Here is a 27849-nt window from a genome sequence, read left to right on the forward strand (position 1 = left end):
TGCTGAATTAACAGTGTGGAGACTGACCATATGCAATCATCTTGCTAAAGTAGCCAAGGGAAAGCGTCCCAAGTCCAGGCAAATCTTGGCATATGCACAGCCATAATTTTCAAACTATCTGCTGTCCAAAAAGCCAAGACAGATCAACAGGATCTTTGCAATGAGTTTGCCAGACTTTGTTCGGGTTTGGGGTGCAAATTCAGGAAGTATGGTGTAAAGGATAAAAGGTGGAGTCAGACGCGTTTGGCTCAGCCTCAAGCAAAGGTTGCCATCTGCCACTAAGCATTACCCTGGCCCAGCACCACCCAGAATTGCTAAATGTAAGCTGCTGCCGGAAAGACACTCGTAACAGGACCAAACTCCTTAGCAGGAACAGGTAAGCAGCTGTCCCAACACACAGAGATCACGGAACTACACAGGGTTATACACTCACCTCTTCCCCTTTCAAACCAACACTCGGACTTGCCTGTCATCAGTTCCCACATGATGTCTGTTCCGATTTTTTTCCCTCCCCTGTTGAATTTTGCCGGAAGAGGGATATGACTTAACTTGTTCGGACTGCCCCATTAAATAAACATGAGCAGGACACGGCGTGCTAGCAAAGGAGCACGCGTGTTTTCATGAAGGGAACTGACTTCTTGATCTCTTGATGTTGTCACAGGCAAGCCTCTTTCAGACATATTTATGCTGGAACAGACTCTACATTTTTTTTTCAGTCCCAGAGGGATTACTTTAACAATATTTCTATTTCCTCTGGATTTTTTCCTGAAGAGATTGATTAGAGGAAAGGAGAAAACGAGTCCTTGATCTGCACCAAGATCTCCTATGTCTGGTCCCAAAGTTTGGAAGTTACTCACCAAAAGGTAGGAAAGCTGCTATGAGCTGCAATGCAGTGGGGTAATGGAACAAGGGTGGGACCCCTATAAGCTATTAATTCAGATATGAAACAAAAAATTAAAAAAAAAAAGAAAAAAGAAAAAGCTAGTTTCCAGGATATATTTGATGTTTTTGAGGGATTGGAGAACAGGGAAGGAAGGGGAGTGGGAGAAAAATGTTGCTTCATATCATGTCAGTAATGGTTGGTAAGCGTTTCCAGGCCAGAAACTAAATTTAAGCAATGTTTTCACCCACTCTGGAGTTTCTAGACTGCATCTCCATTTGAACAGCAGCACAATAAGCTTACTAATTTTTCCCTAAAATTAGCACATACTGGGTTTGTCTACTTCCCTGTCTCCAACCCATGAGCCTTTACTAACAGAAGTCTCGTTAAAACCAGAAGTCTCAATGGCATTGTTTTCACATACATGTATATGTGCGTGCACGTGCAACACATATACACGTACATATATGAATTATCAAAATACTATTATAAAGCAAGTGTTCTTTCTCAACACCCTTTCTCTGCCCACCCTACCTCCCTCCCCTTCCCCAGGCCAGCGTATTTCAAAACAGATTGGAACTGAAAACTTTCAAGAGCCATCCGCAGCCCTTGTTAGCACTGCAAATGTCTAGGTGCTTTAACAAGTCCCTGGTGCACCTCTAGGACGCGTGTTGACGAACGGCCTCTAGTTCACAATACTGATTCCTTGGATTCAGGGTCTGCTGTACTGCTTGTGTTGGAGACTTGTTTTTTGTGGGTTACCAAAGGCGATGTTTCCCCTTCAGACTTGCTGTTAGCAACTGCTTCTACGTTGACTTCTTTAAGCTCCTGCTCTTTTTCTTTCTTTTCTTTTTCATTCAGGTAATTAAGGATGCCCGCTCCGAGGGCATCCCCTTCCACATTCACAACTGTGGTGGTTCGGTCCCTGGTTAAGATCAAAAACAAAAAAACAAAGCAACAGGCTTTTAGGTTAAGAGAGTTACGACACAATAAGGGGAGCTGGTTCACCCCTGCTCATCCACTAGCATCAGTGGAGCTAGACAAGGGAGATGATGTTACCATAGGAATTTTCCACAGAACTATCATCACCATTTCAGAACTAAAAATGTGCACCGGAGCTGGTCTAAGGTTGGCCCAAACATTACTATCAACTGGTTCTGGTCTCTCAGGGGGTTGCAACAGCGGTACCACTCTTTCTCAGGCATCCTTCTTTTCCCAGCCCACCTCCCTCCTCTTCCCCTTCCCCAAATCAGCATTTTTCAAACACGAGTTCAGAGCAAGAACTTAATTTGGGCTTATTCAGAAGGTGAATCAGAGCACCCAGCTCTCTTTTTTAAAACTATGGAGACTCATACCTTAACCCAGACACCTAATTAAGGGGTCCTTTCAAAAGTGGGCAGAATGACTGTGTTCTCTGGATTTCTTGCTACTAGCACCTGTCCTAATCTTTAGTCCTACAACACAACACTACTATGTCCTAGGGTCTAACGGAGGAGGTTTATGGGTCAATAAAGAAGAACAATTTCTTCACGTGCCTGTGGAGACTTCTGTTAATACATCCTGCAGCCTAACTTCAACACGTGCTCCACTTGTAACTGTGGTCCTCTCTGGTAATTAAACAGCTGGCATTAAAACAAGACATGGGATTCTTCCCTCTTGCCTTTCCCCTTGTGTTACCACAAGGCTGAGTTCCTTGACTAGAACAACAGTGTTGACCACAGAGGGATGCTACATATTTTGAAACGAAGGCAGCCAGCACGACACAGGCTTTTTCGCTCTTGCCTCCAGGCACTTGTAAGTACAGCTTGTGGAAAGCACAGCTACTACTGTAATCCCTGAGGAAGACGAGATACAAAGAGCTAGCCGCTGCTTTGCCTGTCTCTCCTGTCCTTTGGAGGTGGCTGATCCCCAAGAGGTGACAGCAAGGAAGAGTTCAATGGCCCTAGTGAAGCAGTAGGAATATGATTATGCTCCACAGACACACCTCCTTCCCTTCCCACATCATGTAATACAGCTGCTGCCTTCCTCAGCCTCTGGAATTCAAGAGTGTCCTCAGGCATCCCAATTTCCATATCTGCTGTGGAAGTACACCATCTATACAGAGAGGCTGGTGTTTCCAAAAAGCAATGCAGAGGGTTTATGCACCGTCTAAACCAGGAACTGCCCAGAAACCCACCAACTGGAAAAAATCCGCAATGGCATTCAGATCGCTTGACACATACTGACCAGTCATTTCAGCCCACTACCCAACTTCAACCAGATGGCTTGGAAGCAGATTATGCTTTTAAATTACCAGATCATGCTTGCTTCGCTAGCATTTAAACCCTAAGCTTGATTTTGTAGTTTCTGAAGAAGAGCAGCCAGCCAGGCTTGTACAAGGAAAAGCAGAGATACCCTTTTCCATGGGGATCATCTAAGCTATAAGAAACCACCCGCACGTGGCATTTACACTTGTCACATACTTGTGGCTGGGTCCCCAATACTTTAAGCAAAACAAGTTTTCTAGGCTTTCCTTAATCTAATTTAGGTGGTACAGAAGGTAAATGTAGGCCTTAACAATGACATAACTACACTAAGCAGTGCGATAAGCTCTTCCAAACAGAGCTGGCCAAGGAGATAATCTCTCATGTTTCAAGGAGGGGAATGCCTCTTGGAGAGAAGAGAAGGAGCTGAGCAAAAGCTGTGACCTCTTCTCTCTTTCCCAGAAGACGGAAATAAAAGGTGGTAACACCATGTATTAAACTTGTGACTCCCAGTGGCATGTTCCAGCCGTGACACTGCCTGCAGCTGTGATGAATGCCCCAAACCCTCTGTGTCCCTGCCCTGCCACCGGATGGCACCTCTCTGTGATGCTTGTGTTGAGGCTTTCACCAGTCCCGAACCATAAAAATAGCTGAAACAATAGCTGACAACAGCTTCTGATGGAGACCGCTTCCCACATGTGACCAAGAAAGCTTTCCACCACTATTCAGACTCAATTTCCTTCTTCCCCCTTCCCTCCTAGCATCCAACTAACTTCCAGCAACATCAAAACCTTCTGAACAAACTTCTAATAATCCTTCTAAAGAGTATCGAAACCAGGAAGACATATGTTTCAATAAAGGCTGAGTAAAAAAGCTGAAGAGGGATTTTAGCATACTAACTGCTTTAATTGAAAAGGGACCGCCTTTTCCATTATCTGTCAAGAGTTACCTGTCCTGTAGGCAGCCCTATCTTGTAGGGTTTTATTTTATGCTGTGCTACTTTGACTACCCTGTCCCACGTTTCCAGCTGAGCATGCTACCTGTCACGCAACGGCAGATACGTGTGGCCTAAAGTACTTACACAATCCAGTCCACCGCTAATATCAAGGAGAGATCGTTGGTCGGAAGTCCGATGGCCTCCAAGATGATAGCGATGGTGAGGACTCCTCCAGCTGGGATCCCGGCGGCACCCACGCTGGATGCGGTAGCTGTCACGCTGCAAATCAATTTGTGTACCCGGTTAGCAGGAGCTCCGCAGCACTCCTCTTCTACACTTAGGTCACATATTTCCCCATTATGGGAATTGTAAACAAACTCTACAGCATGGGAGACAGATCTTTTGTTGCCCAGGAAAACTCTTTCCGGTACAGTGCACAGCTGCTCAGCAGGCATCCACAGCAGCTACCAAGGCAATGGCTCTGTATTTAATACCATGATCGCCTTTTCAGAAAAAAGAAAAAAAAACCCAGCAAAACAACAACCAACACAACTCTATCCTGCTGCCTTACTAATATATCTATGTCCAAGTCATGCATCAGTTCAAATACGCCGAGAGTGCATTACACCTCCTGGCCCCAAACGTATAAAGGTAAACCCTGCTATGCAGGGTACCGTCCCTTCTCTGCCATCTCCTTTGCGTTCAAACACAGAGACTAAATCAGGAGCTGGAAACCTGCTCTGTGTGTGCTATAGACATGGACCATACACCTTTTCGCATGCAGACGTCTACAACTGAGTTTTCCTTGGGCTATCATGACATAATACTTGGGCCTGTGTTAACATCTGATTCACTAAGAGTACCTGAAAGGCTAATTGGGCCATCCACAAAGAAAATAGTGCCCCAGCCCTGCCTTAAATAAACAAACAATATACTGGGAAATGCAATAAGGAAGGAAACAAAACCTGGCCAAGAAGGGTAAAAAAAAAAAAAAAAAAAAAAAAAAAGCCAGGAACCAGCCCTAGGAGGCATCTGGTGGATACAGCTATGGGTTCTTGGCACAGTGAGGGGCTAGAACTCCTTGTATGATCCTCACTTAAGGGATTTTGAGGAGGGAAATGAAGAACTTGACACTTCACGGGATATGGGAAGTGGGAGAATATTCCAGGAGAGGGTCCTGGAGAAGCAGTCAGGACGGAGGTGGGGGAAGGGATAATGGAGCAAAGCAGTCAGGAGGAGAATGATAAGGAGCCTGACCTGGGAAGCCAGCGATGCGATGGTAGGAAGGGAAGAGGTAACCAGGAGCAGAGTCTTTAGTATGAAACTGATACATAAGGAACCGAGGATGTGGCAGGAGGATTTTCTAAGACATCTGGAGGGGAAATCAGGGGTAGCTTTCCGGGTAGAGCAGCATGCCTCAATTACCCAGCTTAATGGTGACTGGAGGGTGGGGGAGTGAGATGTTTAAGGAAGGAGAGGAATTTCATGTGAGAAACTGCTTTAAACAGCTCAAAGTCTGTTTCAGAATTCAATTACCCCTCCCAGGTTCCACCTTTTATTAAATCGAGATTCTGGCAAGTCTTATAAAGCTTGAAAGACTCCATCCTTTAATCACCCTATAATTATGTTTCATAGCAGTTTGCAAGCTTTAGGTCAGAGATGTGGAATGCAAACTGCTAGCTATTAACAGAGAGACCACAGGCTTGAATGTGTCTGGGGGCCACAAGGATGTGGTTGCAATAGCAAGCAACTTACAGAATGGTGAAGATTTGCCCAGGGTTGAGGTCGACATTGTTCAGCTGAGCAATAAACACAGCTGCCATGCACTGAAAAATAGCAGCTCCATCCATGTTTACAGTCGCCCCGATAGGAAGGATAAACCTGCTGATCCTCTTGTCGACTCCATTGTTCTCCTCAATACACTTGATCATCGACGGGAGAGTGGCTGAGCTAGAAACAGAGAACAGGGAAAAATCAAACACAAAGCATCAGGCTGCACTGAATGGAAAGTCAATGTCTCGTGGCTTTCATATTTCTAATGTGCTGTAGATGGGACTATCAAGACGATGCCATTTTATAGCTCCTCTCTGTCACGATAGCAATGAGGGACCCTCCTTGTTGGTCTTGAGCAGCAGTATTTAATGATCTGCTTCAATTCCAGAAATAGCTGGTGAGGACTCTAATCTCCCAGAAGCAAGGACTCAGGACTTAACACAGTATATGGCCTAACAGGGTTGTGGAATAATCAAGTCTCAAACCACAAAAATACACCAACAGATGTCAATATAAACACAACTGATGCAACAGCAATCTCTGTTAACGTTGTACCTTCTCAAATGAACAGACAAATAATAAATAAAATTCACTGTTGGATTTATTTCTTGCATTATAAATTACATGGTTTTATTCATAAACCCTCTCCTACTTCATGTACTTCAGCTCCTGTGACAGACATGCATCTACATTTGGAGATGATGTGAAATGATTTTATATAGTTACAATATTTGATCGGGTGTTTGCCCCTTGAGAAGGGTGTAAATGACATGCCTGATAGTTTGGTTATGACAAATCAAAGATCTGGCCTGATCAGTTTTTAAATCAATAACGTTACGTCCCTTTACGTTAGCTAGTCAGTCTGCTTTGTTCCTGCAAAATTAGTCTAAACTTGTTCCAGATCCTTCTGAACTTTGAGAACAAGACTTCTCAGGACAAAGTACCTCACTACCGACCCTCACTTTACTTAAAATTGAAAGGACACCTAACGGGATCTTTTTAAGGCAAATACTTTCACCTTTTCCTCAAAAAATTTTCAACTCGGCATCATGCTACAGTCCCAATATTTTGAGGAAATGTTCTCACCAGCTGATTATCACTATGTGCTGTATGGCAGGCTGCTGATAGCAGTGAGACTCTCTATGCTCAGAAGTCTCTTTCTGCAATCTCAGGAACAATATTCACACCTAAAACTCAACACAGCTTGGTGCTGGGACACAACCAGTTTACAGTGACAAATACAACCAGGCTACAATCCCAAAAGAAACCCACCTGGAGCAAGTTGCAAAAGCAGTGGCAAAAGGTGTGATAAGTCCTAAGAGAAAACGATACGGATTTTGACGCGTGGATGCAAAATAAATAAGCGGCAGAATGATTCCTCCGTGGATGAAGTGGCCCAGAATAGAGGCAAAGATGTATTTTCCCAGACTGGTCACCAGAAGCACAATATCTTCCATTTCCACAATCTTGCTCCCAACAAGGAACATAATGCCAATAGGTACATACCTGTGTAAAGAAACATTGCCTGTCATTAAGAACAAACAAAAAGCCTTGACAAATATGCCATTTTCCATCTCGGAGATAACATTCTTCTGAAGAATATGCTGCTTTGACTGAAGGGTAGCGCCTTATTCACCGCACACTCAGGTTAAGCAAATTTGGAAGGCCTCTCTAACACACTTGCTTGGTGGAAGGCAAGCAGTCAAACTGAAAAAGCTCTGTTCACCTCAGCCCTAAAAGGCACAGCTAGGAGAGTGCCGAAGGGAAGCAGAAATGCTGGCAGAAGCTAGCGGGACAAGACACCGGTGTGGAGTTTTAGTCCCTCAGGGAGGAATGCAGGCAAGGACCTAAAGCTAAAGTCACTGCTGAAGGGACGGCAGATGGTAGGAAAGAAAAAGAAGCAGTATCACGTCACTGGAGCAGAGAAAGGGGTGAAAGAGTAGAACCTTACACATGTGGTGACTACCAGCAAAAGTATGAAGTTAGGTCATTAAAATGGCAGACATACTGGGTGCCAACATATTCAGTGTAGGAAAGAAAAAGCTATGCCCATACCAGAGAGCTCAGCTAAAGGCTGCCGATGCACGTGCCAAAGATAGCAATTAACTCTGCTATTTGCCTACAAAAGGCTGAGTTAAATGATCAGGCTTCCAGAGCTTCCCTCAAGCCAAAAGCCACGTACGCGTACATTCCCGTGCCTGCTATCTAGAAAGGTGCCACGTCTTAGGACGTCAGCATTTGTTTGAGGTTTCCTTTGTCAGCAACACTTGGAGCTGCTCCAGGGGCAGGGCCACCTGCGGGCCACAGCCACACCTCTGGTCCTGGTGGCGCAGCTGGGAACAGTCCTGAAAAGACAGAATCGCCCTTGCACCTAACAGCACAACAGCTACTAAATCAACTGCCGGAATCACTTTAGGCCAGAGTCAATTCCTCCGGAGCTCTACTTGGGACATCTGTGTCTGAGTACCTCTGCTGATGCTGTGCATGCTCCATCCATTTCTGCTTCTAAGATTAAGAAATACTAGAAGATATCTCAGCTCTCCAAAACCCTGCCCCAGGCACAAAAGATCTGCCTGTACATCTCCGAAATAAAGAATGTTTTTTCTCCCAGTCTCTGCTCCAATCCAATGCCCACGTTCGGCGAAGCTGATCTGTGGAGTCAGGACAAACTTCGGAAGGTTTAGCAAGCACACAAAGGTTTGGAAAGGTGATCACTCACTTCATCCTAGCCTGCCTCTCCCTCTGGTTCTGCAGCTCCTAGCACCTCCTTATGTCCCAGATCAACGTGAGCATCCCCTCTCAGTCCCCGCTTGGCCAAATCGCGAGGGGGACCTGTTGAACCATCCCCACTTCGCCTCCGCCAAAGCTGCACCGTACTGCCTGATTAGCCAGATCTAGCCAAGCCCCGGTCCTGCACGAGCTCCGCAAACATGAACGTTGCATTCAGAGCTGAGACCGGATCCCTCCCCTTGAAGAGGGAGGCTGGAGAGGAAGGAACTGAAAGTTGAGACCGAAGTGCTGCTAAACACGAGAGCGGCTGTTGAACAGGACTAGACACAAGCTCAAGCTGCCTTTGCTCTTGGTAGTATGATTTCACCTATGGTAAGTGCATGCAGCTTGACAGATTTTGAATAAATATCAGGACGACGCAAGAGTCTTAAGGAAGGAAAGAGAACAAGCAAAGGTTGCGGTGCACCGCAGTGTTAAGAGTCAGCTGTGGTCCCAATAATCCACAAAGTAAAGGATTATATACCAACTGATTGGCTTGAAGTGTTAGCACTGTAATCAGCTGAATACAAGAACTGCTCTTATCAGTATTCAGTGTCCAAGGAATTACACTCAAGAGTAAAAGACTTAAGCTGCTTTGAGACTTTGAATTTTTCAATCCCTTATGACAACAACTAACGGAGATCTGCCTGTGTAAAATCAGGCGTTTTGTTAAAACCTTTCTACTTCTTAGAGGGAGAAAAATAGTAGGAATGAAAAATGCAGAATGAAGGGAGAAAGAATACCTATGCTAAGGTAAGCTTACAGCTTCTCCAACAGCATTGGAAAGGGAGTGAGAAATGTCCCACTGTTAATTATCTGTCCTTATTAGTATTTTTATTTTCGCATGTGAGGTATTAGCACTGTTGGTTTCACAGGAGCAGCCTAGACCCATCCTGCTGCACAAGAACATCCACGATGCCGCTGTGAGCCCCAGGTTCATCCTACCTCACAGAAAATCCAGCCAGGAGGCCAGTCCTACCCCAGCTCAGGTGGCCTGAATCACTCTCTAGAGGTGCCTGCCTCCTCCAGCACTGGTTTCTTGCCTGGTGAGAAAGTTCAGTGCGCTCCAGTTTGTAGCGGACAGAATTTTTTTGGAGGCTAAAGCTTTGCGAGATTGGAGACAGCAACATTCACCCCACAAACACTTTTGGACTCCAGGGAAGTAAGTGAAATAATGGATTTGCTCATTAACAGGCAGGAGACCAAATAAACAATCAACCTTAGGAAATACCTGCTCCCAGGGATGTGAAATGGAGAAGAGAAGCACCTCTGGAAAAGCACAAACAAGAAACAAACAGTTGATCACTCTGCTAGTAATATTAGTTCCTGCTTCACCCAAGAAAATGAAAGAGATCTTAGAAGAGGAGAAGAGATTTAAAGATCCACCATGCAACTCAGACTCTGCTGCTAAAAATGACAAAAAACTCAATACCCAGCACTACTGTTTCAGTAGGATGGAGAGCATAACCCTGGAGACTGTTCCTCCCTTCTACACAACACGTCACAGGTTCTCCATCACCCTTTGGCACAAGCTGACAGATGGAGCTCTGTACTCGGGCACTCAACAGGGTTTTCCTCAAACCAATACCGGCGAGCAGGCTATCTTCTGATCTCCTTGGATGTCTTGCAGGTCAGTACAAGTAACCTTTTGACCAACAGAAAAATCAGGGCAAGAAACTACAAGGGTGATTTTAATTATGCACTGCATTTGCAAGTGCACTCCAAGCACAAACATCCCTGGCCTTCACATGACCATATTCCTCACATCTCCTTTACTCACTCAAGGCCAGTGCTTTTAGCCACACGATGGCAGCTAGCCATGGGCTTATGCTGCTTCGAAACAGGAAGTCCTCTTTCCACTAATTAATCAAAAAGGAGTCCTGGAGAGGATTTTTAAGCAACCCTCTGAAGTGTTCTAGACTGATGCCTTAAGCTGCGCGTGACCCTAATTACAGGGCACAAGCAAGAAGAAAAGACTCCATCATGTGATAACATGACATCCACTTTTGCTGTGATGAGGGATCTGGTAGGAAAAAGCTGGAGAGATGGATAAATGGTGAGATTCCTGAACCGAGCATAATATTGTGCTGCAGTCACACACTTACCACATAATCCACGAAACCAAGACCATAGTTGCCTCATTGAATGAATTAAAGAAGCGAATCAGATCTTCCCCTTCCTGGCCAAGCTTTTTCAGCGCCACTCCTAAAACCAGAGCAAACAGCACCAGTCCCAGGATGTTCATTCCTTCTATCTCAGTACCGACAGGCACCTATAGAGGCAAAAAAAGAAAGCTCGTTAGATGCAAGACCGACATAAACCCAATGAAAGGGTGACCCTGTTTTGTTGCTGGCTGATCCATCTGAAATCGATGAGCAGAACCTGTTTTGGGAAGGAAGAACCTGCTTTGTTGAAGGGAACTGAACAAGACCTGGATGCAGTCCAGATTCAAACCTCCCTAGTTACGAGCTGGCGTGGGTACACTGGAGAAGGAAAGGGCCTGCCACTACCTCCCCTCATGCCATTCAATATGATGCGTGTGCTCTGAGTGACCTGAACAGGAAACCTCCCCAGTTTACCCAGGACAAGCTCCACTGCGGATGCAAAACAGCACAGGCACCAATCACATACCTGCGGTTAAAAGACTGAAACGGAAACTCCCTGTTTCCCTGTGAGGGAAATGGGCACTGGAGAGACCACAGGTATTAACGGCAGATACTGGTGATACTGACTTCCTAGCTCTGCTTATTGAACCAAGCATCATTCACTGTCGGCGCTATGATATTCTACCACCTAAACAAATCATACCTGCACGAGGCTTGCAGTGGTCTGGCGCCAAACTTGCTCTTATTTCCTGACACCTCTGATGGGAAACTGCTCTCCAAAACTGCCAGCTCCATGGCTTTAGTGCAATATTTACACCAAAGCGAAAACCAAGAGAAAACAACCAATGTTATGAAGTAGAAAGGGGGGAGAGGGGCAGAGAAAGGTAGCAAACCATGGAAACATACTCATTCATCTGTCCACGGCAGCTGTGGGAGATACAGAGAGAACAGAAGAAACACCCGTTGCCCTTCTCAGAAATCATGTGGCTGCATGGTAAAAATAAGAGGCTAAACCCAGGATCCACCTATTGACAAAAACTACTCTACTCACAAGTCTACTCTGCTGGTCCTTCACGGTTTGTTTCGCAAATAGAGCTGGAGCTTGCTTGGCAATGTAGTGTCATACAAACTGAATGAATGTCCTTGTGGCTACATAAAAATATAATTGTTTTGATAAACTGGGTTTCCCCCCCCCAACTTGGCAGTACAGGCTCAACATGTCAAATTGTTGTTTTATTTGGAAGAGCTTCTAAAACAGCTCAGGTTTGCGTACAAGTTTTGGCCTTCCGGCTAGTTTAAGTAGACACTAGCTCAACACTAGGAAAGAAAAATATATTCTGAGCTAAAAACTTGAAATGAGTATTGACTAAAGAATTCAGGATACTGATCTGTTAAATCTGATGAAACCAGCCTGCCCGAGACGATATTTTTGTTGGAAGTATACTCCTGAACTGGACTGTCTCTTAGCGGCAGGTGGAAACAAAGTACTGCAGGGAAGGGGATAAAACCAATTATCCACAAAAGCATGAAGGCTAAACTGCTGTTAACAAAAGTGTTTACAAACAATGAAGTTTCTAGCTTTTTTTTTTTAATTTACTAGCTACAAAATAATTAGATATAGGATCTGCAATTTTTTATGGCAGTTGCTTGTTCAGGGCTAAGTTGTCAGTACTTATTTGATTTCCGATTGAAAGAATTGAAAACATGGACAGGATATGAAGAATGGGGCGCAGCGTATCTCCAGAGATGTCTGAAGAAATGTGCTATTCTCTCCACACACAGTAACACTTCTCTGTCTGGATAGTTTTGTCTATATTCTGTTTTGTATGCCTGAAAGCCCTAAACTGTTCTGTGGTTAGAAAAGTTAGCCAAAAAAAACGGACACCCTCCTATTAATCGAATAAACTGTCTGTGTATATGGCACAGACGTGTTTTTCTGTTTTCACTTCTGTTGGAAAATATAACTCCAGGGTAGAAGATGAGGGTTACCATAAGGCTGAAGAGGATCTAACAAAATTTCAGTGACAATTTATCAGTAACGATGTATGAATCAATGTACAAGGCTCAAATTTTATGACCGATTTATAAGCAGGAAGAAAGTAAATTTGTAGTAACATAACGCTGCCACATCATTTCACCAAAACCAAAGCTATCTCTGGGAAATGTCAACTCGGGCAAAATTTGAACATTTTTACATCAGAAAAGAAACACTTCATTCACATGGAGGCAACGCAACACTTTATCATTCTGACACAACTTTTCACCTTATTGGGTTTTGGGGTGGTTTTTTTTTTTCCCAACTCATTATTTTATAATATAGCATCTTATGTCGGGTTCATTTGATACAAGGCTAATATGAAAAGTTCAGCTTGGAGCACAATTTTACCATAGCGGGCCCAAACTTTTTTTAGGTTTATTTTTTTGTGTGTGTGGAAATGTTAAATGCTCTTTTGTCCCACTTCTCATTCAGAAAAAAAAAAAACAAACAAAAACAAACCAAAACCAGATAAACTTTGCTGTGGAACAGAAATTCAGTGTTTTAAGCTGCTCAAAGTGCCCAGCATCCTGACCTGGATGTTACCAGGAGGGAATTTCATTACACTTCTTCATAGTGATGTTTTGCAAAGCATCTCCACCCTTTAAACTCCTCCTACCAGAGATTTATTTCTCAACTCATTAAATGCAGCGGCGTGAGCCTGAAGCCCAGTAACCCCTTACCGTTTGGGCTTCTCAGGAACAAGACAGAAGTGTACTGAATCTGCAAGAGGATTGCTCAGCTTCCCACCAGCTGTGTAGGGCACACAGGGTCACGGAGCAGGACAGAGTTTGGGAGGCACACAGGAGAACCAGGGCCAGAGCTCCTAGAGCTTAATTTGGAAGGTCACTTCCCCAAGAGAAGTCCAAGGCCCTTCTAGGTCATTCAATCCCCACAAGCGTCAGCCCATCCACCTTCTTCAGTCATGGGTGCCACAGCCTTGCCAAATTTTGTTCTTGGGAAATTAGAGGAGGGCAAGAGATAGTAGTATCCCCAGTGAGTTATAGCCAGGACACGGGTGGCTTCTCACCTTTCATCTTAACCTTCACAGTGGCCTACTCTGCATGAATTGGCCGATTCTCCTTGGACTCCCCTATACCTCTCCAGAATGACAACACATGGAGCTTAGTCTTCTTTCACCCTCGGAGATGTCTCTCTCCACCTTGCTCTCGGCACTGCGATCACTGCTGCTGCTGCTCTTCTCCAAGTGCTCACACTTACTAGTCCTTCAAACCTAGCTCTAGTGACCTGAGGACCCCTGAATTCTTGGTGACCGGAGGGAGGACTCTGTGCACAGCCACCAAAAACTTCTAAGCTGTTTCCCTCTATTCACTGTCATCCTGCCAAACTTCAGGTCTTGCTCTCCTTCTCTCCCTCGTGAGCCAATTTTGTTATAACACACAACATTCACCGTCGCCTCCCATCACCGCAGATGTAGGCAGAAGGTGCACCATCTCCACGGAGCAGTAACTTGCTGTAAGAAATTGCTCCCTGCAAATCGAAAGGACAATCTTTAGCATTCAGGGAATTTCACCTCCTTGCAGCACAATATGGAAAGAGTCCAGCAGTAAATCCTCAGCAGAAGAACCTCTCAATCCCGGCCTCTAAAACTGGCAGATGCTGAACGGCCTTTTTGTACTCTAACAGGAGAGTGCATCACCCCAAAGGAGCTGCCAAACCAAGCAGCATTGTGGACACCAAACAAAACCAGCTTTAATTAAAGCTTTGTTCCTGGATAAACTATGGACCATGTTATTGTTTACTTGAAATTATGTGTTCTGGTAGGAAGATTCACAGAGCTCTTCTGGTCCTTGAATCTCTCTGAAGACCCTATTGTTTCTTAGCCCTTGAAACAAAGTGCTTATCAAGGAAACAACTGCCAACATTGAGCTGTCCCAGTAGTAGGTGGCTGAAAAGAAAATGCAGCCATGTGATGTGAGGAAGAAGAGCAGCCACCGATTTGTGTATTTTTACTGCTGCCACAAGAGGAACTCAGAGTCCCCCATGGCCTCCCTGTGCTGCAGATGGGGAACTGAGATAGTGTGCGCCCCAGGAAGCCTTGCTGTCGAAGAGAGAGAGAGGATGTAGCCATAAAAGCTAGGTAAACACGAGGTGAGCACGTGAAACAACAAGAAAAGACATGGCTGAGCGGACTTCTACATGCCCCACTATTCATATCATCAGCGAGAGAAGACAGGGCCTATTAACCAGTGGGGGGAGGGAAATATAATCAATGGAAAATTTTGCTCTACACTGTTCATATGGGAAGTAGAAGGAAAACATTTCTCCTCTTCAATCAAATATTCTGCTGATGAAAGAAAACATTAGATAGGATTAGATCTTGTTTCCCTGGAACCCAACTTCTATGGCTGATATTTATACTATATATTATCCAAAAATCATACTCTTCCTTTCCAAACTTAATCCTTATCTATCCATAAATAATATGGTCAGACCAGTACTGAAACTGAGCTAACGGTTTCTTTTTATTTGGTCCACTCTTCCCCAGAGACAGTAGGGCGTCTTCTGGAATTAAGGAAGCTCAGCTCTGGTTTTGCTCCAACAACTGAAGAAAAGTTTTGGAAAAGTAATAGCGGAAATAACCTTTACATCATAACAGCTGGCAAAAACAGGCACTGGTGACAAATTCAGGGTATTTTTACCGTTATTACATCGATCAGGAGTCTGATAAGTGGGAAAATGAAAGAAGAAAGCTGTCAAAGAATCTCATGTTTTAAGATGCATTCTTATCTCTTGAGGAAGAGTGATGGCTTTGAACAAGCATTAAAAAAGTACTTGATATGGTTAGCCCTGATCTGTGCATGGTTGCCGAGGAGCCCCTATCAAGCTTGACACTGAAGATGAGTAAGAAGAGTCTAAGTCACCTTTCGTTTACCCTTGCTTAAATGAAGAATAACTCTACACCCTGTAAGCAAACACGCATGTCTCAGTGCGCACACTGTTACAGCCTTTCATATTGAACTTGGTTTTTAGCAGCACAAGGCTGCACGGGCATGTACTGCCCGAGGATATAACGGCATGAGAAGAGAAAGTGCTCTTTTGGGATCACACGGCCCTTCTGCAGTCATTGCCACACATTCATGTCGGATGGGGTGAGCGCAGATCTGGGCTGATGCAATCTTACAGGCACGGGCAGAGCCTGTGCAGATGGGGGCTGCCTTCTTCCCCAGTGAAACCGCTCACCGTGTGATAGCCTGCTTCTAGGCAAGGGCTGACTTTTCCCCTGCTCAGTTCTTGTGCCATCCAAATCACCTGTCACCCCACCTCCAGGGCTGGTGAAAGTTCAGCCCGTCAGCCGAAAGTAGAGTTCGGAAACACACTGTTCTGCATCGCCTGCTCACGCACCATGCGTAGCGAGGAGAAGGTAACGAGGCCAGTACTTCCCGTGCTCAGGGATACGCTTCAGAGTCCCTCTGGATGAGCATAAACTGCTTCTTCCTCGATGGTTTTACAAACTGGTGGGCAAGCCCCAGCTGAGCCCTTCCATGACAAATACAAACCTTACAAGTCTCTTGCCCTAGGGAAGCTCAAATCATATTACAAATATAGTAACCCAGCATGTGATCTGACTCTCTGATCTCAGATAGTCAGAATGAGCCCGAGAAATAAAAAATAACCCTGAAAGTAATTTCCAGTCTCAGACCCGTCTCCCCAAAATCCCAAGAAAGCACATAAGATACTTCATTTGGAGTGAGGTGACACATCGCAGGCTGCGACACTGGGTCTGTTTCATAGCGTGCTGCCTGTAAGACAACGGTAACTATTGCTACACCTGCAATACGTTGGCTCTGGCCAATAATACAGATGTTTGATAGCCCCATACTGCAGGAGAGATGCCACTCAACGGGTTTTAGAGCACCTCGGGAAGTCCTATGAGCTACATATGGAAGATAACACTTTCTACCTCAACTATACCTGCAAATTAGTTTCTCTTTTGACACCATTGCAATAGCAGCCTATTTGTAATGTTCTGTCTATAATTTTCACTCCTTCAGACCACTTGTTACTACTTTAAACAACATTTCAACATTTAAACAACATTTCAAGCAACACGGCAACAACAAAAAATTCTCAACTAACCCTCCTTTAAAAGAAGAGCCTTGGGGGTACTAGAAAAAAAACGCAGAGATTCTCTCCAAACTGTTAATGAAGAGTAATGTTTAAATTACATACTCAGCCAACCTGATTGCTATTTAATTCCAAGTCTACAGAAAGTTATTTGGAAACATTAGGCACAGTGACTAATCAATATTTAGATTGAGACCAGGTCTAAGAAAGCCTGGCCTAAAAATGAGGTTTTAAGGGTCAGAACAGTTGAGACCAATTCTCCAATCCATCATAGCTTTCTGCTGTGGCTGTGGGTAACTCATCTGGCTTGCGTGTGTCTCCATTCCAGGCAAAGAAAAATACTTGTTTCTTTCCAATAACTGCTGGAAAGGATTAAAGACTGAAGCAGCCAAATATTACAGTTGACAAGGGTTTGTATAAAAAAAAACTAAGAAGAGACTTTACCTTTTCCCATGTGACGTTTCCAGAGGTAGTGTTTCTGAGCAGCATCTTGTATTCTGTCGCATACTGCAGGTAAGAAAAAAAAAAAGCAAACAAAATTACAATGTTTGCCAATCAGATCATCAATCTGACCATATTATCTAGCATTTCACAAGGAGGAGACTACTGGTAGGAAGACTTTTTCTGGAAACCATACTGTGGAGGCTAGCGAGCCTATCAAGAGAAGGGAGCGACAGCATTTGCAGCTCCTTCCCCATGTGGCAACAGAGAAGTGCTCTGTGACCCCCCTGAGCTGCCAGGTTTAGGCAGCAGTGGAGGAATTCCCCTTTCCTCCACCCTGCTGTTGCTCACACACCACGCTGTCACACTGGCTCCTGCAGAAGGTAAGTGGCACTTGTGCTATTTCACTGTTAGAAACGGTGAGGCAGGCATTAAAATTGTCAGCAAAACATCTGAAATCTAGGGCAACGGTTCGACAAATAAGCTAGACACATTGCAAAAGCAGGGCACTTCTTTGGGCTTGCTTTCTTTAGATATAAAATAGGGACCAGAAAACCTTACGTACTCGCCAAGTACTTCTGACAACAGCAGCAGAGAGGAAAGGAGGACTTTATTTCATCCCTGAACATACAGAACCCTGATACATGAGGTATCACAGAATATCTTTTTCTTAACGATATTTTTATACTGCTCCTATTTTTATTTATGGCATATTGACTTATACTGTATTATATATACACTAAAAAGAGAACTTGATTTGAAGAGTTTGACCTTGGTTTTGATACAAAAGCAAACCCACAGAATACCATGAAGGCAAAAAGCATTATTCTGCTCCTGTACCATAGAGAATCACAATGCCCCATAGCAATATTCTCAACAGGGTCTATCCCGACATCTAAAATTAGCAATAAGAACTAAATTAAAATCTTCTTGGAGTCCCACAGCTCCTGTCCATCAGTTTAAACCACACTACATTCTGGTCCCAGTTATCATCCTGCCACACAGTCCTCTGTTGGCAGAGAAGCCAGGCCGAGCAATTAATCCAGCAAGGGATATAATGGAAAATACTGAATAAAAGCATCAGGCAACAGGTAATGCGTACACACATGGGAGCCTAAAAGTCTTGAGCCTCGTCTGCTCTGAGCCTAGCTCCAAACTATGTACCCAAGGGTCTCCCAGCTAACTCCTGCAAAGCGATAAGCAGCCTGGCACAAAGCAGAGTTGCCACTGCTGCCCAACACGGCACCCAATGTATAAAAGTTTAAAGAACATTTTTGGTGGAGGTACAAAACATAGGCTATGAATATGCTTTTGTTTGAGGAGTATTTTACAAAAGTCAAACCATTTGCCATGGACATTGTATGTCTGATTACCTGAGGTGCTTTTAAAAAACTCACCCGCTATAAGTAAATTAACTTTTGGTATTTTCTACACCATCTTTCTAGTCCTCTTTCAAAAAAGAGCAGTCACTTTGTCTGTCTGTGCACTGTACTCGTGTCCAAAGTCCACGCATATCTTACCGTTCGGAAAGCTGCAGCGACAAGATTTGCAGGAAACAGGTTTCTGTAAGATATAAACAACAAAATGAAATATTTCTTGTCGAACTTCTAAAACGACGGCACCAAGGTCTTTTACTCTCAGAAACAGACTTCCTTTTGCAAAGGCAAGCATATCGGCATTAGTGAGGTACGCGCTACAGAAGATACTCTGGCAGCAGGGAGCAGATGTCTTGCTACGTCTCGAGAGGCGTGAATGCCGTTTTCTTTTGCTCACGTAAAAAGGTCCCTGCTTGTCTGCCACACCTAACCATGTGGGCAGGGACACCAGAGGCAATCAGACACCACGCTAGTCACACACACCCATCAGCCAGTGGCTACAGAAAGGGGCTTAGCCACACCAGCTGCAGCAACAGCTTACGGCCTCCAGCATCGGGCAGATTTTTAACATCACTCATGTGATTACACTTTGCTCACAGCATCAACACGAAGGACAATCCAATCAGCAAAATCCACTTAAGAGAACGGCTTAACCCTCCAACACAAGGTCAGCTCCCCTGAACAGCGAGGTAACGCAGAGCAACGTCACGGGCCAGAGTTGTCTGCGAGGGCTCAAAGCGGTTAAACAGCACAGATGAAAGTAGGGGCAACTCATGTGGAAAGTTGCAACAGCTAAATTGGGTAGTGCCTTCATACAGGAATGCAAATCGAGCATCAGGGTTGTACAGAGAGGACAGCATGCAAAGTGACATACGCTTCTACTGGGCATCCAGTATATACGTGCATCTGCGAAGCAACAAGGACAGGAAAAATGGTTAACTGGACCATGTAAGGAAAAAGCTGATTCTTGTATTTTATAGTTGTTAATGCTATGCTTCCTTTCTCCCCTTATGGTGGGCAAAGAGCATGTGTCCCCCTAGCCAAATGGTAGCTTTTTTTTCCCCTGTGTCAGAAAGCAAAACAGGGACGAAAGCTGATCTCTGGGGACCCTAGCTGGCGAGGGCAGGAAGGTTAGGGGTATGAACTGAAAATACTGCCAGCTGAATGCATCAAGGAGGCACAAGAACCCTTACAGTAAAAAAAAAAAAAGAAACCAACCAACCAAAAAACCATAAACTTTAGCCAGAGCCAGTTAAGTGTGGCAAAAATACATTTGGGTAACTGCTCCCCATCCTTTGCTCCTTGCGCTGCTCCAAGGAAGCCCCAGCTACCTACAGGCTGTGTCCTGCTAACCTCCCCCCCAAGTTTCCCAAGTTTTTGCCATAGTTACCACAGCAAACACGATTTTAAACCACGTTTCTGCTTGTGATCATTCCACGGAAAGCACAAATCCGAACCCCAGCAAGAAACAGAGCAGCAGAGTCAAATCTTAGAAAGCAAGAGGGAGATTAAGCTATGGCACAGATAAAGACTTTGGTCTTTTCCATTGCATAGCTCCGTTATCCTGCCGCACAGTGAGGGTTTTCCCACAGCCTTGACAGCAACGTAAAGTACACGGACCTTCATCAAACAAGTGGCTGCTGTGAACTACCTCAGTCTCTCTCAGTTGCCTTACAAGTGTATTAGGAGGCAGTTGCAAAAGCCAAATCGCTGTAAGAATAATTTGGCTTCTGGCTTCCACCGAGCAAGAAAGAAACGGCAACTTTTTCTCCTTAAAATTTGACAATACAGCTGTCTGCCTGCAAGTAAGAGAACAAGCTCTAACTCTGCAAAGATGCTTAGGAATTGGTCAAATAAGATCAACAGAATAGCTAATATGCATCAATTCTTGGACAGCCAGAACTCTCTGGTGGATAAAAACCTCATGTAAAGTACTTTTATCAGGAGTAAAACATCCTGTATACAAACGGGCCCAGCTCAGTGCAGTTTCAACCAAAAAAAAACAGAAAACATGCTGTTGGGAAAATATGGATATTTCTTTTCAGCTTTTCATAGCAGGTTGATTCCTTTTTAAAAAAAAGAAAGAAAGAATTGACTGGATATTGAAGAAGCAAAGAGATGCAAAGAGGCTGAAAACCGACCAGAAATCAAGTTACTTTTTGGTTTTTTTTAAATCAGCTTTTCCATCCTGATGAAACAAAGCCAAAGGAAGCGATCCTAAAGCCTAAACAATATGGTTCTCCAATGTTTAAATGTGGCCAAGAAACCAAACCCTCCAGAATTTACACAGTATGTCGGGCATAGGCCTCAGTAATTAAACGCTAACTTAACTCCAAGCATATACTTAAAGCGCATACTTGAGCGATGCCAGCAGCCCTGCTACAGCAAGGGGCAGGTTCTTGCTTCAAGTGGGGATAGCACTAAAGCTATTCAAATACAAGCATGTGGCAGTCACTCTTCTTTATCCCTGCAGCACACGACTCAACTCTGAGGACAGCAAAGAGCATTTTTAACAAGCTACCAAATAAAAAAAAAAAAAAAAGGATCTTAATTCAGCAGCTCAGAAGGAGCTGTGTGTTTTGTTCAATCCGACTCCTAAGTACACCTGACTGTGAAGTCCCAACAACACCTAAAATAATGTTTCACTCCTTTTTGTTTCAAATCCTGAAGTTTAAGAACAAATATGTGTCAGGTCATAAAAAGCAACCAACAAATAAATGGCTTATCTTAGAGGCACGAGTTCTGCACAGGCTCCACTCATTGCTCACCGAAGATCAGTCAGCATGCAAATTAAATTAAGCTTTAATTACGGGTGGGTCAGACCACAGGTTTTTACCTTAAGATGGATTTGTGCAAGAACACCACAGCAGCGCCTGAAAAATAAACGGGTCAGGATGCTGCTTGCACCAGGGAGAGGCAAAAGCCGGCTGGTGACCTGCCCAGGCTCATCATGTGCTTGTGCCCGCAGGCTTTGCTCATCATGCGCGGCGAGGCAAAGTTCACCCCACCACAGAAATCCAGACCCAGCTCTGTCCCCACGAGGTACGGCGTTCACCGTGTCCCCAAGCCCAAGCAGAGGAGTCGGACAGGAAAGCGCAAACATCCCTCCTGTCTGGGTGGACCAGTGAACAGGAAAGCTGATGAGCTGGGTAATTGGGCATGCAAATTAAACGTGGGTGTCTGCCAGTTGGTTTTTCCACACGGACCGAATCTTGAGAAGGTTTTTTTTTTTAGCATTGAAAGCCCGTATCAGATGTGAACGTGGAGTTTAAAGAAATCACCACAGTTATATCACCGGATTCCTGACCACTGCTAATGGCCCCATCCCTGCCACCGCTATGCCCCGTGCTAGAGAACACGGTTGCTTTTTCGAGGCAGATGTGGGCTATCGCAAGAGCACGCTGCTGAAGAAACCCTGAGCCTGGGTGATAAGGAGCCTGTCACAGGGGACTGGGATCAAGCAGCCTTGGCTCTGTGATGCAGAAAGACAAAACTTGCTGTACATGGCAAGAAGGAGACGAGCCAGCGATGCATGACATTACAGCAGAGGGACAGACGCACAGCCCACGTGCTCCACTGCTGCCGGGACCTCGCAGTAATGAATTACCCACGCACAGACCCAGCTGCCTTCGTGGCGTAAGGGCGAAGTAGGTGGTATGGGGAGACTTTACTCCCCTCGCCAAGCACCAGGAAAGTCTCTCTCTGCCTGTTACAAGTCATACAGCCAGCCTCAAAAAAAAATTAAAATATCAGAAATCCATTGGACAGCTGTCACGGGTGACAGCTGTGTCACAGGGCTGGAGCCACAGCTGGGCTGAGCCAGGAAACCTCCACGTACCTGCGCAACACAGTGCGAGAAAGCACCCGTCTCAGATCGTCCTAAAATAGGAACGAGAAAGCAGCAGCACCAGGGGTGGGAGTTTCAGGGTCTGAACGCTGTACTCGTCACGCCATCTCCCCGTGCACAGCTGGATAAATACAGCTTTTTCCTTTTCTCCAGTGAAAAGCTGCTCCCACCGGACAAGAAGGGACCATCACTCCCCTAACTGAATTTAGCAGGCAGGTCTCACTGTATTTTTGTGTAACAGAAATCTTAAGCTGCAGCATCCACTGCTGCGAACCCTACATGACCGAGGAAACCTGAAGCTGTAAAAGGAGCAAAAAGAGGCTGTAACTCCCTTTCTTCTCAATTTTGATATTACAGGCAAACTCCTCTCTTCCTTATCCCATATCTTCCCACCAGCGGGATAAGGCTGGCACAGGAACTCCTTCATCGCACGTGTGTCCTGGTTTGAGGTAAAACAGAACCAATTTTCTGTTCAGTAACTTTACTTTGCAGCTCAGCCCCTTCTAACTAACTGAACTCTCAGAAATTAACAGCATATTGTCCAGACACTGTTCACTCAGAGTGATAAGGGATTATTACTAATAGTTTCTGAACGATTTTTTTGCTAGAGCTCTACAAACAACTTTGCTCTGGCAGCAAAACCATGAAGGGAAATCCAGGCAAGCAGAACAAAACCCGAAAATACTACGCATTCCTCTCACATTGCTCCTTACAAAAAGGTTCCACTTTTGAGGCCAAAACCCTTGCTGTTGGAAAACATATTTTTGTTAAGAAGCCTAGAAAAAACACTCTGTTGTGTTATCTCCTGGGTTTGTTTGTTTTGGGTTTGTTTGGTTTTTTTTTTTTTTTCAATGAAGTGTTTTCAATGGTAGGAGTTCACTGACAGCAACTTTATTGCCGTCTGTGGCAACCTGCCAGGCCCCAGGTTGGATTGCTCCAGTACCTTTATTTTTCTTTCTGTCCCAAGATTTTCATTCAATATCACACAACAATTTTTCTCATCTGCTTTTTGATATATACATGGATGCACAATACATGCCCCGGACATATACATAGTTTCGAGTGTGTGCATTTGCTTTAACACAAAGAAACTTGAAGATACGTTCACTTACGGCATTGTTACTTTTTCGCCTTAACAGTCCAGTCTGCATCTGTGTTGCTTGGAAAACAAAATATAACTGGGGGGAGTCAGTAGTAAAAGGTAATCAATATAAAGAACAACAGAAAGGAGCAGAAGTGTTCAGAGGCTTCCTGAAAAATCCCACCAGACAGCGCAGGCATGGGAACAAAAACCCGGAGTTCTTCCTACAGGAGTCAGTCAGCAATCCCTGTACTTCAAGAGAGGATCCGGGCTCGGGAAACGACACAAGCAAAGGTGGACAGTAACATTTTCTGAGGGTACCCCAGAGTTAAGAGCTAGCCATCCAGCTATGAAACCCAGTGGTTAGCCTATCTTGGGGACCCGCCGTTGGTGTAACTGCAGCTGTTCCCTGCCCACTTCTTGTTCTATTTATCACCACAAAGGTGGCATCTCCCTCTCCTAACAGTCAAGTTGCGCTCTCTTTCCACATTTGGATTTCAGAGACAGTTTTCACGGTTGCTGCTTTTGGGTGACTCACCGGGAAGACCAAGGCTGTAAGAGACATGCTACTGGTGCCCGAGCGAGGGTGACCGCATGAGCGCTCTGCGCCCCAAGGTCCACCCCGGCCCTCTGCTCTGCAGCCCAGCCAGCAGAACGCAACCGATGCTTCTGCCTGCCCTCAAGCTCGTGCCTGCCTTCCCTCCGGGCTTCGAAGGCGCTCGGAGCCAATGCACGGGCTTGCTGATGGCGCCGTGGGTACTCCCTTTGGCAGCACAGCTGGTAACCTCTGGCAGGGAGACAGAAAGGGCAGTGAGGAGCAGTAAAATTGAAATTGCTTTCGCAGACTTGCCTGGCAGCCTGAGAAAACCTGACCTTACTGCTCAGGGCAGACACCTGGACCTCTGGGTACACTTCCTATAAAAAGCAGATGATGCTACTACCTCCTTCCCTCCCCAGACCGTTACAGCTAGAGCTGGATTAAAAACAGCAATTCCCTTCCCAAAGCCAATTCCACAGTTTCAAAACATGTTTTCATCCCAAAATTGGGCAAGGAAAGCCTGTTCCAGACCTTTTTTTTCCCACTAAAAAAATATTGTAAAATATTTTGTTGAAATGTTCCTTTTTGATGAGTGAGATTTTCTACTTAAGTCTTTTGTATAAAATTACAGCAAAACATTGACCTCACTGAAATGAAATGCCAGGATTACCCGCTGTTGGAAATGTTGACGGGATCAATAGGTTCCCGTGAAACTGTTTAATTTTGCTGAATCAGCAAATATAAATCAGAGCTAAAACAAAACTCTGACCTTATCGAAACACGCAGTCTTCACAACTGCCCCTCAAAAGTGTTAACAAATCAATAGATTCTTGCAAAACACTTGATGGTACTCTTTCAATCACTTTCCAACAAGCTACAGGTGGGCTGCATTAGCTGGTGGCTGCAGGCACCTCTTTGTCAGCACCTCTCTCCTCCTCACCTGTTTTTCCCTCGTTAGACACCCATTGTGATCAGATCCAAGCTGGCAATGTCACCTACCCAGGTGGGTGCTGAGCCCCAGAGCCCACTGTATCACAGCTAGCTGCTTCCTCCACTTGCTACCCGCTTCATAGCCAAGCTGACCAGTGCTCTTTATTTATGCTTTGCCGCACAAACGAGCAAGGGATGAAACCAGAAAGTCTAAAATTTCCCTTTGCTCTCCTCATCTTCTGCTGGCACTCAGCACTCACCCATTTGGTACGGCTGAGCTGCTCTCCATACCAGATGCTCTGGAGATGTTCACAAGGTCCACCTTCAGCTAAGACAACATGGAATAAGAGTGCTCCAGAGCCTGGCTTAATGCAAGAGCCTGAATCGGGGGCTCTGGAGAAGCCTGTCCCCTGTCAATGAATACAGACAAGAATTAAGGAAATGCAAGGTCCCCCCTTGGGTTCACGCCCCACTTTTTGTTTGGGGTTTGTTTGGGTTTTTAAGTCATCAGCCTTGTGGAAGTACCTCTGAACTCTTGCTGGATCCCTCCCATGATCACTGAGCTGCAGCCTCTCCCTGCCTTTGGCCATGCTCATCTTTTAGGGAGCTCCAAAGAGCTGCCCACATGACAGACTCCTTCGTGACAGACTCGAGATGAGATGAGCCATCAGCATCCCTGCTGTGGGGCACAAAGGCACCTTCAGGACAGCTCTGCTGTCCCCACCCTGCCTCCTGGGGCAGAGGACAGTGTGCCTAAGCCCTGGCAAGGAACACTGGAGGCCCAGAAGGGAAAACAGGAGGGTGCTCTGTCACCTCCAGCTAGGGGAAGGCAGACAAATTAAACCTGGAGGTTATGGTCAACGAACAAACCAAAACAGAGACAGCCTTTCGGTTCACCAGTGAGTCATCATTCATTTGCTACCAAAGCCCAAGATAAATCTCTTTTCCAGAAATCACTTCTGCATACAGAGGTGCATATTTATGTGGAAGCTTTAGACTTGGTAATGAAAAACCACAGTGAAGAATTAAACTGGCCTCCAGACATCGCTGTGACAATGGAAAGCAACATCTCTGGTCATTAACTGATACACTTCCTAAAAGCAGAAGGGATTTGCATCCTGGGAAAGGACACCCTGTGTCATCCCTGCAGAAGCCATGGCAAATACTGACTCACAGCTGTGATTTCCTCTTAGCTGTTTCCTCCTTGGGCCACAGCTTTACATCTGCATGCAGTGCTGTAGGGGGACTCAGTTTACCCATTTGTGCCTCATTTTTACCTTTTGTCTGAAACACAGCAGTGAAGCCTTGAAGGACACAGCCAGTCTAGTGACACAATTGAAAACAGAGTTTTCTTGCATCTAATAAAGTTTCATGGACAAAGGAGAGAAAAGGAAAAGCAAAGAGCAGGATGCTGCAAGACTCACCCATGCTGAAGGCAACTATTGCCTCAAGGCCTCATTAACTTAAGACTGGTACCTTCCACCACAGCAGGGACCAAGATTGATGCTCCAACCAGAACACCCACATTTTCAAGAACAGTTTGGGGGGAAAAAAAAAATTAAAAAACCTAAAAGGCAGGGGGAGAGAGATATTATTTCCAGAAAAATCACATAACTCCATCCCTGGGCCTGTCAGGTATTTGTGCTAAGACTGGGAGCTTTAGTGATGGCTGTGTCCAAACGCATCTTTTCTGGACTGAATTTTGCTGTTGCTGCTGTGACAACAATATAGCTGCAACAGCCCTTCCAAGAAAAAACTGAATTCACAGCCCACTGTACATGCACTGGCAGAAAGCCCCTGGCCCCTCATTTCCCAGAAGGAAAGCCCTCTCCTACCCCCATGCTTTTACCCAAGTCTCATCGTTATGCGTGTTACTTTGGAGTTAAGGGCTCAATCCCACCACTGTTACAACCCCTTCAAAGACAAACTCTCCACCTGCGTTTACAGACCAGAGCACGACGCAGCTTTCTGCTCCCAGCTGCACAGACGTTACCCACAGCCTGAAGCTCGCTGGAGCATCCCTGCCCTGTTTCTCAGCTACATCCTACTCCGTGCTGCGTGACAACACAGGAACGAAACACCAGCTACAGCAGCCAGGCCAGGATGCACCTGAGACAGCCACCACTACAGTCGTATTCCCAACTCTCCCGGTTGTGCCAACTCCTTTTTTTTGTAATTTTCCTTCACCTACCTACACTTCCATTCAACTCCATGTCAACTTCACAGCCAGCCCACCTACTCCCACCATTCTGTTATTAAGGACCTGACAGAGCATGTTAAGAATTAAGAGAGGTCCTTACTTGTTGGACCTCAAGACAGGTGGCCTGAGGACACAAAATACGTGGTTGCCAATGGGACAAACCGGACCTGCTTTTTGTCCAAAGGGAACAGACTTCTCTCTAAGGGAGAAAAGGACATTAATGTGGATTTGTAAATACAGTTCTGGGGTTCAGTTGTTTGGGGTTTTTTTTTTTTTTTAGAAACCCTTTTTTATCTTTGTTGCCACATCCGTGTACCCAGACACAGCAAAAAAGCCTCTAAGCTAAAAAACTGAACTTATAAAAGCCAAGCAAACAATCTAAGTAAAAATCCCCCACTCAGCTTTGTAATTACCAAGATATCCGCTAAGCGTAACTCTCACACCAGTTCACTGGTACGCAGGTCACCTCCCTTATTCTTCTGTTTGCATTGTGGTAACAACATCTACCACCTCCAAAGCCATTTCTCTTCCAGCGTTCAAGCTAACCTCCACGCTCCCTATTGATGTGCTATCACTTCCCATCCTTCCCTCAGCTACACTCGCCA

The 27849-nt window shown here is 45.1% G+C and overlaps 1 protein-coding gene across 2 annotated transcripts; it reads right to left on the bottom strand.

Moving 5' to 3' along the window:
* Positions 1 to 1038: 1038 nt before the first annotated feature.
* SLC1A4 (solute carrier family 1 (glutamate/neutral amino acid transporter), member 4) lies at positions 1039 to 18831 on the bottom strand. Of its 2 annotated transcripts, XM_009884936.1 has the most exons (7): positions 18793 to 18831; positions 17276 to 17338; positions 10708 to 10874; positions 7106 to 7339; positions 5816 to 6010; positions 4205 to 4339; positions 1039 to 1805 (listed from the first exon to the last, which is right to left on the bottom strand). In XM_009884936.1, exons 2-7 carry the CDS (start codon positions 17318 to 17320, stop codon positions 1571 to 1573), a joined length of 1011 nt encoding a protein of 336 aa, XP_009883238.1. In that variant the 5' UTR covers positions 17321 to 17338; positions 18793 to 18831; the 3' UTR covers positions 1039 to 1570. The 2 variants fall into 2 exon arrangements, with proteins under 2 accessions (XP_009883238.1, XP_009883231.1); XM_009884929.1 differs by lacking the exons at positions 7106 to 7339; positions 17276 to 17338; positions 18793 to 18831 and having other exon boundaries at positions 10708 to 10847.
* Between the last annotated feature and the right edge of the window lie 9018 nt (positions 18832 to 27849).

This window comes from Charadrius vociferus, unplaced genomic scaffold, assembly GCF_000708025.1.
Source record: "Charadrius vociferus isolate BGI_N301 unplaced genomic scaffold, ASM70802v2 scaffold740, whole genome shotgun sequence".
NCBI classification, from domain to species: Eukaryota; Metazoa; Chordata; class Aves; order Charadriiformes; family Charadriidae; genus Charadrius; species Charadrius vociferus.

Excerpts from the sequence above, each read along its gene's own strand:
- SLC1A4 (XM_009884936.1), bottom strand. The coding sequence starts at position 17,320 with ATGCTGCTCAGAAACACTACCTCTGGAAACGTCACATGGGAAAAG. Across the intron at positions 10,875-17,275 it reads GAAACGTCACATGGGAAAAG|GTGCCTGTCGGTACTGAGAT; the intron begins GTAAAGTCTCTT and ends TTGCCTCTATAG. Across the intron at positions 7,340-10,707 it reads TTGGTTTCGTGGATTATGTG|GTATGTACCTATTGGCATTA; the intron begins GTAAGTGTGTGA and ends TTCTTTACACAG.